Source organism: Gekko japonicus, unplaced genomic scaffold, assembly GCF_001447785.1.
Source record: "Gekko japonicus isolate JY-2015 unplaced genomic scaffold, Gekko_japonicus_V1.1 scaffold90, whole genome shotgun sequence".
NCBI lineage: Eukaryota > Metazoa > Chordata > Lepidosauria > Squamata > Gekkonidae > Gekko > Gekko japonicus.
The window spans coordinates 2,029,807-2,040,545 of record NW_015166421.1 but is presented as its reverse complement, the minus strand read 5'-3'; the positions used below and the strand labels follow the sequence as shown (position 1 = coordinate 2,040,545).

At 44.2% G+C, this 10,739-nt stretch overlaps 1 protein-coding gene across 1 annotated transcript in view; it reads left to right on the top strand.

Annotated features, from left to right (window-relative positions):
• The first annotated feature begins 8,683 nt into the window (after window positions 1-8,683).
• PPM1M (protein phosphatase, Mg2+/Mn2+ dependent 1M) overlaps window positions 8,684-10,739 on the top strand; it is a 17,334-nt gene continuing 15,278 nt past the window's right edge. Inside the window, exon 1 of the mRNA XM_015411682.1 lies at window positions 8,684-8,869. Within this exon, the coding sequence (XP_015267168.1) occupies window positions 8,684-8,869 (186 nt within the window). The remainder of the gene's footprint in view (window positions 8,870-10,739) is intronic.

Below are 10,739 nucleotides of genomic sequence, written 5' to 3'. Positions count from 1 at the left end.
GCTGGGGCCAGGACAGAAAAAGCCCTGATCCTGTTCAAGGCTAAACAGATGTCCCTCAGGCTGGGGATCTTGCTCAGTGGAGTGCAAGGCTCTCTGGGGCACATACAGGACCTTGCGGTGAGGATGCACCAACTCGGAGCTTACCAGTTGCTGTCCTTTATATGGTTTATATCTCCAGTACCTACCATTATGTTTTATGGCCACACATGGCCCAGCCCTGCAAAGTGACATTTATGTCAGATCCAGCCCTGGTAACGAATGAGCCTGACACCTCTGTTTTTAAGGCCAAACAGCAGGGATTTTTGCTTGAGAGCTACGTTTTTGGTGATGCTAAAGCAAATGCACATCTATAGAGGTGTCAGACTAAAGCAAATGTCAGGCTAAAGCAAATGCACATCTATAGAGGTGTCAGACTTTAGGTGTCAGACTAAGCGCACAAGGCTATGTCTACACATCTTGTATTCTCACTCTTCCAGCAGGTGTTCACTGCCCAAGTGAACACCTGCTAAATGACGTAAGAGTGGTGACATATGAGATATGCTGACACATTCTTTGGCCAAAACCCCCTGCAGGTGGAAACTGTTTTTAAAGGTCTGGCTACAATGGAAAGATTCAGCCGTTGGATTAAGTTCCTCCTTTTCATCTTGATGATTTGTTTGCATTCGGAGGTGAATTACCCACCCCCAAAACAAATTCTTCAGCTGAATTAGGAACTCTTGAGTCATGCCACTGGGCAGTTAAACCTGGCTAAGCCACTGAAATAAAACAAGTTGGGCCTTGCCAGGCGTATTATAGTTTATTTGTTCAGATTTTAGAGAGGGAACAAAAGCCTCCTTGTTCAGGCAACTTGGAACAAAACAAAGGACTGAATTTTCTCGCCCATTCATCTCCCAGAAGTCTGTCTCTACAATTGATGTTTAGAACAAGCTCTTGAGCATTTCTGTTCCCTGTTGTAAAATATAAAATGGAGTTTGGAGACTTTATTTATTTATTTGATTTCTATCCCGCCCGCCCTGCTGAGTTGGGCTCAGGGCGGCTTACAAACAATCTAAAGTACAGTTCATAAATCTCTGCCCCCAGCCCATTTCGACTGAGACACAGGACCTTCGTCTTCGTTGGATTCAATTTCATTCGACTCAGTCTAAGCCATCCAGCCACAGCTTGCAGCGCCCAGTCCAGATCTTCCAGTGTAGAGTCAGACCGGCTGCCCAACAACAGATAGAGCTGGGTGTCATCCGCATACTGGTGTCACCCAAGCCCATACCTTTGGGCAATCTGGGCAAGGGGGCACATATAGATGTTAAATAACATCGGGGAGAGTACCGCCTCTTGGCGCATGCCACACAACAGTGGGTGCCTTTGGGACAGCTGCTCCCCTAGTGCCACCCTTTGTCCCCGATCCTGGAGAAAGGATGCAAGCCATTGTAAGGCGAGCCCCTGAACTCCATTGTCGGCGAGGCTGTGGATCAGTAGCTGATGGTCGACCGTGTTGAACGCTGCTGACAGGTCCAACAACAACAGCACTGCTGATCTGCTTTGATCCAGATGCCTCCGAAGATCGTCCATGAGGGAGAGCAATGCTGTCTCTGTCCCATGTCCCAGGCGGAAGCGGGACTGGAAGGGATCTAAAATGAAAGTGTCATCCAAAAAGCTCTGTAACTGAACTGCCACAGCCCTCTTGATTAACTTGCCCAGATAGGGTAAGTTGGAAACCGGCCAGTAATTAACCAATTTGGCAGGATCCAGTGATGGTTTCTTCAAGAGGGGACGAACCACAGCCTCCTTGAGTGTCCCAGGGAACAAGCCCGCTGAGAGGGACTTGTTAATGATCTCCCCCAGGGCGTCTCAAAAACCATCGCGACCTGCTTTAATGAGCCACGATGGGGACAGATCAAGGTGGCATGTGGTAGGGCATACAGTTAAGAGCAGCTTGTCAACTTTCTCTAGGCTGAGTGGATTGAAATAATCCAAAACCTGACCAGAAGACGTGCATGAGGACTCAAGTTCACTCACTGTTTCAAACGTGGCAGGGAGGTCACGGCGGAGTGACAAGACTTTATATTTATTTATTTATTTATCTGCAAGATAGCTCACAAAGGCCTCACAGCCAATATCCAATTCTCTAACATTTGACCTACCTCGTGGCAGAGTTGTAATTGACCAAATGGTTCTAAATAATTGGGCTGGGCATGAGCTCACAGATGCACTCGAAGCTGCGTAGTATTTTTTCTTCACAGCTTTGACTGCCGTCTCATAGGATCTCATAAACGTCCTATAAGATGTTCTTGTTGCTTCATCGTGGGCACACCGCCACAGTCTCTCTAACTGTCTTAACTCTCGCTTGGGTATACCAGGGCGATAGCCTAGTGCCAGAGCGCAGAGGGCATTGGGGAGCGATCTCGTTGATGGCTGCCGAGAGTTGGCTATGCCAATCCTCTACAAGCTCATCTAACAAGCTGCCAGGGGGCATTGGATCCCGCAAAGCCATTTGAAGCTGCACTGGGTCCATTTGGCTCCGCAGGCGAGCTAGAATGTGCTCACTGCCTAAACAAAGTTGGTGTGATACATTCAAACAGGCCCTCAGGGCAAAGTGATCCAACCATGGCACTGCCAAGGCAGCAATCTGGTCCACTGTAACTCTCACCGCGAAGACCAAGTCGAGCGTGTGCCCAGCCCAGTTAGTGGGGGCCATTACAAATTGGGAGAGCCCTAGTGTCACCATGGACGATACCAGGTCTGCCGCCAAGGTAGAGGCTGCATCATCGGCATGGACGTTGAAATCACCCAAGACAATCAGTCTAGGGTACTCCAACGCCCAACACAGCCTCCGCCAGGGATGGTAGGCTATTGGCCTGTGCGTTAGAAGGATGGTACACCAGCCAAATTGCCAAGCTCTCCACTGCTTCCCACACTAGGGCAACACACTCGATGCCCGTGATTTTTGGAGATGGGAGTGCCCTGAAGGAGTAAGCCTCCTGAATGAATAGATCCACTCCTCTCCCCTACCCCCTAGTCTGGGATTGGTGAAGGACTGAGAACCCAGGAGGAGCCAGTTGAGAGAGAGCTACCATCTCCCCCTCTCGCACCCAGGTCTCGGTCATGAATGCCAGGTCTACATTCTGCTCAAGCAGAAAGTCTTATTGTTTATAGACCTGGCGTTACACAGCACCAATGTCAGAGGGGGGTTGTATATCCTAGCCCCACTGCCAGCAACTCTTGGGATGGGACATAGGCTGGAAGGCAGCCGAGCTACACCATTTCTCCGTCGTCTTCCTTTATTTTCCTACCTAGTCCCACCGCTATACTTTCCCCACCCCAGGAGTACTGGTATATCCTGCCCTGTCATCACCGCTCCTAGTGGTCTTTGCAATTCTCTGGCTTTGCTAGCACAACTGGATGCTAGAGCACCTAATTGTATTACAAATGTGATGTACAATTTCCAGTTCGGCTGGTCCACAGTTACCCCCTATCCTGCCAGACCTAATCCAAATTACTGATTATCACTAAATTTACATAACCCTCAGCCAGTGACCTAAGTAAATGCCGGGGAATAACTCAAGTTTTCAATTTTTTGTTTTAGTATTTATATATATATATATATATATATATATATGTGTATATGTGTGTGTGTGTGTGTGTGTGTGTGTGTGTAATTTATCAGGTGACAATCATCCAACAAAATAGATAACTCCCCCACTCCCTCCAATCAGTTGGCTGGATAATTATTACTGAATCACCCCAGACTAATGCCAAGTTCCAGGCCTGTAAGAATGATCAGGTCTTGTGGATTGTCAAGAGGTAATGGAATCGTATTCCTTCACTTGCTAAGAAGATGGGTAGTCCATGCCAGTCTTAGAAGCTAACAAGACTTATTGCTTACAAAGTCTATTGACAACACAGAGACAATCCAGTCCCTTGTCAAAGAACTCATTCAGAGCTCTTTCCACAGTTTGCCCTAGGACACTCACACAAAAAGCCCAATCACTGTCCTGAGATTTTACCTCAGGGTGCCATTCATGCTAACACCGGACACAAACATAGAACTCTTACCTATATGTTGGCTGGCTTGGTGATGGTGGGAAATCACGCAGGAGAGAGCTTCCTCCTCTGAGCATCATGCCAGATTATATACCTCTAGTTCAAGCTTTCTACCCCTTGTTGGTCATTGGCCTGGGTCATTCAGAAGATGGGCTCTTCTACCCCTTTGGATATTCCTCAGGAGTGGTCTTCTCCCAGAATATCTCCCTGACATCTACCATAAGATTCCTCAAAGGGATGCAGATATATGCACTGATATAACAAAAGGGACAGACATGCATCTCATTGAAGACCATATTAAAAATAAATATTTGTTTGTACATTTGTGTGGGATGAGCTGATTCTTTAGTAGCTTTTTAAAGAGAAATGGAAATGGCAGCTCAGATTCCAAGTACCACAGTTAAGCAAGCCCTATAGTTCTTGTAGTCTTGGTTCTTTTTCTTTAGATGTTGACATTTGTGAAGGATTTTCAGTTAAAATGGCAGAACATGGGTTTTTTTAACACTTACATATTTTGACCTGAATACCTAACATTTTGATCTATGGATAGTATGTATTTCTTACTTACATTCCACCCTTTCTCCAAGGAGTTCAAGGCAATATCATATGGCTTTATTTTCACAGCAACCCTGTGAGGTAGGTCAGAATGAGACCTGGTGAGAGGCCTAAATTCACACTGTGATCTTCACGGCTCAGCAGGGATTTGAACACGGATATTTCCTGTCTAAGTCCAGCATTGTACCATAGTAGGTTCTGTTGACATTGCTCCATTGATTTCAGTGTAGCTTCAGATTACTCCTGAAGAACATCTGATTAGAGAAGAAGGTAACAAAAAAAAATTGGGGGACTGGGTATGAGGTGTGTGCCCCTTGATTCACTGTCTGTTAATTTCCCCATAGGATCCTAGTGGTAAAAGGCTTTTGGATCATAACGTCCAACACTTGCTTGAAGCAGGTGCTTTCTTAAAACAATCCATATTGAAATACTTTGCACCTTTGTTTGTAATAAGGAGGGACAGGTATAGATGTACAACTGGCAGTGATTCTAAGAAGATAATCAGTCCTCTTTTTTAACTGGGGGCAGTTCAATCCTAAAAATGTTTCTCTGGGAATAAAACTTGAATAAAGTTGTGCTTACTTCTGAGTAGACCTGCTAAGGATTGCTTCCTTAGTTCACTTAAACTATTTCTGCTAATTGAGTTTCTGAAGACCTAGCCCCCTCAAGTATTCTAGTTCTCTTGCATTTAGAGATTTCATCTTTGTATATTGCTATAAAAATTGTGCTTTTGTTGTGTAGTATTCCTTATTATATAAGGTCAAAGAAGACGGGGACAGCAAAGGATGAGATGGTTAGTGTCATAGATGCAACGAACATGTAATTGAGCAAACTTCAGAGGACGGCGGAAGACAGGAAGGCTTGGCATGTTCTGGTCCATGGGGTTGCGAAGAGTCGGACTCGACTGTGCGACTGAACAACAACAAATTCCTTATTACTAGCTGCCTAACAGGGAAATTCACGCATAAGAAATATGTGATGGTACCAGGTGTCAAAGCTCTATATCAACCCAGAGAGTTCTATGTACATGTGAAATTTGTGTTGGTCAGCTTCTGCTTTCAAGGGATTCTGTTTAACTCAGCTCAGTGACCCCTGCCATTACCTCACTGCTGTTAAGGGTACCCTGCATAACTACAGTATTGGTGTCCCACCAGCTCTTTGATGGTTGAATGTTAACCTAATCTGTGAGACAGCATGTATTTCAAAAGAGGGCTGCTTTTTACACGTCAGTTTGAAGAGGAAAGAAGCTCAAAACATCAGTCATTTCCTGTGTTCGCAAGTGATTGAGTCAGTGGAGAAAACCACTCACAGGAAATCTGGGTCTAAACTGTCCTCTTATGATGACCTGGAATAGCAGACTGAACTTTGGACCATTTGACAGAGACATAAAGGAAGGTGTTAAAAATGCACTCAGTATAGCACCTGTCCAGAAATGTGAGGCTCCTGGGACGGAGGAGGAGGAAGATGAAGTAGCCAAGTTTTTCTCCATCTTATTTGAGGCAGGCTGGCTAAAAACCAATAATTTAAAAAAATAATAAAATTAGTTAGATTTTTTCATTTTTATTAAATTTCAGTTAAATGCTTCATTTTAAAATACAACCTGGTTTAATATGTTCAGCATTTATAGTCTCTTAAAACTGAATTATGACTATATATCAAACATTTGTGTGATGGACTGCACTTTTTAAATAGGCTTAAAAGTGCTGTACCAACAACTAAAGGACTGTGAAGAGTTAATTCTTCTCAGAGCCTCAGCGCCTTGAGTGGCAGGATGCTCCAGGCAATCTGTTTGGTTGGCATCAGCTGAGAGGAAAAAAAAAAGGCTTGGGAGAGCTGGATACTGAGGAAAAGTCAGTCAGATTCTTGCCTTTACTGTGAAGAGACATGTACTGAGACTGTCTACAAATAGCCCTGTCAAAAAAGGGTTTAGTGCTGACAGAGTCATATTTCTGCCTTGACTGAATGCCGTCTCAATTCAGCATTAGCTGAGAGCCTTTAACACAGACAGGAGTACTGGGGGGGGGGATTTTGGCAAGGAAGTGGGTAGTAGAGAAGACACCCATTCAGGTCAAAGGAAAGAGGAATAGACCTTCTAGAGAGAGAGAAGAAAATTCCCTACTCAGTCAAACAGGTAGATCACAGAGATCCCTGGTCTGGTGTAATTAGGAACTGCCTGTAGAGTAGGGCTGCCAAGCCGCGGCAGGGGATCCGCACGTCTTCACAGGATCCCTGCCGTGGGGGGACAGCGATACGCATTGCGCCGGCGTCGCCAGGATGTGACACTATGTGTCGCTCTGACATCAGAGTTTGGAAGCTAAGTAGGGTTGGTCCTGGTTAGTACTTGGATGGGAAACCACCAGAGAAATTCAGGCTTGCTGTGCAATGGCAAACCACTGCTGTTTGTCTCTAGCCTTGAAAACCCCAGAGGGTCACCATAAGCTGGTTGTGACTTGACAATGCTTTACACACACAAGTTCCTAGACCAGACTGGAACATTTTTAACCCATATGTGATTGATTACAACAAAGAGATACTATGGTGCCTGTGATCCTCCACAGTAACAGACTGTATTGGATTTGATTTTGGTTCAGTGGACCACTGGTCTGTTCCAGCAAACCTCTTCTTATGTTCAGTAATTTCAGCCCCTGATTTCTTGCTCTTTGGACTTTTATTTTCATTTTTTCTCCTGTTTCATGAACTGCCACAACTTCATCCTGTGTTTTGTTCTGGGCAGAGGTGTGAGTGTGTGCAGACTTTAATAGGATATGCGATTTAGGATGTTAGTATAGGTAGCAGGGCCACATTATGACTTTCATGGGCCCTTAGGCACTTTTGCCTTTGTAGGCCCCTCCCACCATAATAATATCAATTTTAAAAATATTTTTGATATAATTTTAAATGTCTCAACATTTTTTTCCTGTTTGAGGCAAAATTTAATAGATTTTTGTGGGCCTTAACTTTTTTTTCTGATGTGAGAAAAAAGATCGATATTTTCTTTGACTCTAAAAGTTCATTTCTTTCCTTCTAATGTTAAAAGAAATTAAACATTTTTGTGGGCCCCTAAAAGTATTGTGGGCCCTAGGCACTGTGCCTACTGTACCTAATGGATAAGTTCGCCCGAGTGGGTAGGCCTGAGAATCTGTCCTTGATTTTGTGCAAAATTGCAAGATGCTTTTTCCCCTGACCATTTCACTGATTCAGAGTTTTACCCTAGGAAGATTCAATTCACACACTGAAAAACCAGATCCATTGTTCCTTGTTAAACTTTAGTGTGCTGATGAATAAATGGCTTCATGCTCAGAACATTTGCAGGACAAATAGAACTGGGTTTGCCACTATACAGGTTGAGAAAGTGTAATTATACACTTGTAGTACTTTGCTTCAAACCTTTAGAGGCTGCAAGTGGTTTAATAAAGCCATATGTGGCTCATGCAATTGTGCCCCTCTTATCTACTCATACACTGTTATCCCCGAAATTTTCAGGTCTAGATTTCTTATCTTTCTACAAAGACTCTGGCAAGAATATTAGAATCTGCAATTCATTTTGAATTAGGTAGAATTTGAGCTGTTTGACATATGCTAGTGTTTTTTTTATACATGTGTGTTTCTTGTTTTCATTCATTTCAAGGATGATGAGATTAATCTTTAATAAAGTTATACTGTATGAGTCTTGGCTGGGATACAAGGCTTTCACCAGGCACCTGGAATAAATAAATAAGCTTTTGTTCTCCCTGGTCAGAAGACTGGGCTTGTTAAAGAGCAATGATCGTTGTACATACTGCACTGTGGAATAGTGGGACATTGCCTCAAACAGCCAAAGAGACTTTTAGTTTCCAAGTGGCTGTTTTGAAGCATACCCCCCCCCCACGCTGCCATGAGTTAAGTACTACTCCAATAGCACCTAAGGCTCTGCAGTGTGTTCAGTTCTCAAACCATGAATATTCATAGATCTACTAACCAGGTCCAGCTCTGAGTTGTGAGGGACCCACTGTGAGATGGCATCAAGTGGAGGCTTCTCACTCACCTCTTTCTTTCCTGCCTTCCACAGAGAAGGCAGGTAGCAAACCCATTGGACTTAGAGTAGTGGGCAATGTTTCAGCTGTATCCTGTATCCCAGTGCTTTGTTCTAACCAGAGCTTCTTGCGTCATCAGAACTATCAATGCACAAAAATCAGAGTTCAATGAAGACCAAGCAACATGCTGTCAAATTTCCATCAGGAAGAAGAACTATGACAAAGAAGAGGATCAGGAATGGCTGATTCTGTGCTCTACTGAGGTAAGTTTGGACCTGGTCTCTCAGTCTGTTGACAACAGGGAATAATTGGAGGCAGGGCTCTGTCAGTGACCGAGCTTATTTTGAATGCCAAATATCTGTGTTTTGAATCCATAGCTGAGTGCTTTCAAACATGTGCAGAATCTGTGTCCCTGACAGGGACAAGTAAACATCAGGGATTCTGGCTTAGAAGCCTTAGAGGGTGGAGGCAGGGTACATCTCTCTTTGCAGACAAGATTGTTCCTGCAGTAGGGTATGTGAGGTAGGGGTGTGTGTGTGTAGGGGAGAGGATAGTACAACTTTCATTTGAGGTTTCCATTTGCAGGTGATGAGAGGCAAACCTAGTTCCAACACTCTCACAAGAAGGAGCAGTTTTTCCCCTCGAACAACAAGAGGCAGAGCGAGAGTTGCTCTCTAAAGTGCAGCTTTACTTAGCTACTGACAGCAGCTATCTATGCATGTTTCCTTGGGAGTATGGCACTACAATGTTATGTTAATACTCCTTGCTAGGAATACTGAGCTCTGAACTCTTCTTAATTGGCTTTCATAAACTCATTCACCTTCCAAGTATGACACAAACTCTTTTTTACCACTGTTGGCATTTTTTTTCCCCAATGGGGCTGTTCATTTCTGCATGGTACTCATGTAGGGTCAGTACAAGCTAACCACACACATACGGTGCTTCTTCCTACTATTATTGTTGTGTAACTCCACACATCAATGGTTTAGTTTATTCTAGTAGCATATGCTGACTCTCCCATGAAATGCATTTATATCTGCTTAGTGAATCATTTTAGATAGCTGTAAGTAAAACAAGAAGGTTCAGAATAAACTTTTAAGTCTGGGGAGGTTTGTATGTCAGGCGGTAAGCAGCTGATGCCTTTGTGGATCCAATGCAAGTTCCACATTCACATTCTAAGATTTTATTTTGGTCTCTTTGGCAACTTGCGTTAATGGAAAGAATGCCTGCCCTTGTTCTATGAAGGAACTGCTGTCAAAAGGTTGTAACAAGAATCTCCTTGTTTTTTCTATATGACTGCACAATGTAGAATGGCAAAACCCAGTGTAGTGTAGTGGTTGAAGAGCAGCAGACTCTAATCTGGAGGATGGGGTTTAATTCCCCACTCCTCCACATGAAGCCAGCTGGGTGACCTTGAGTCAGTCTCAGCCCCACCTACCTCGCAGGGTGTCTGTTGTGGGGAGAGGAAGGGAAGGTGATTGTAAGCTGCTCTGAGACTCTGAGTGAAATCCAATTACTTCTTCATCTTCGTCTTCTTCCCTCCAAGGACTGCCTGAATCAGATTTCAGCTTGAACCTCATTTGAACTTTTTGCAGAGGAAGATGTAGACTGCATATATTGTGGGTGTAGAGTTGCCTTTCCCCAGTTCTCCCTTTGCTTTGATGTAACATTCAAATTAAAAATAAATAAATTGAGCTGCGATGGCTCAAGTGGTTAAGACGCTGAACTACAGGCTGTGGAAGGTCAGTAGTTCAGCAGTTTGAGACCCGGGTCTGCCGCATAACAGAGGGAGCTCCCGTCTCTAGTTCCAGCTCCTGCCAACCTAGCAGTTCGAAAGCAAGAGATTGCAAGTAGATAAATAGGTACCACTTCGGTGGGAAGGTAATAGCATTCCGTGCGCCTTGGTGTTTAGTCACGTTGACTACATGACCACGGAAACGTCTTCGGACAGCGCTGGCTCTTCGGCTTTGAAATAGAGATGAGCACCACAACCCTAGAGTCGGATTCGACTGGCTTTCGAGCAAGGGAACCTTTACCTTTACCTTTTAACATTTAAATGCAGCATTTGCTTTGTGTGTTGTCCTTGAAAATTGGTCACGGGGGAAAGCTGTGTCAAGGTGTATGCATGTTCTG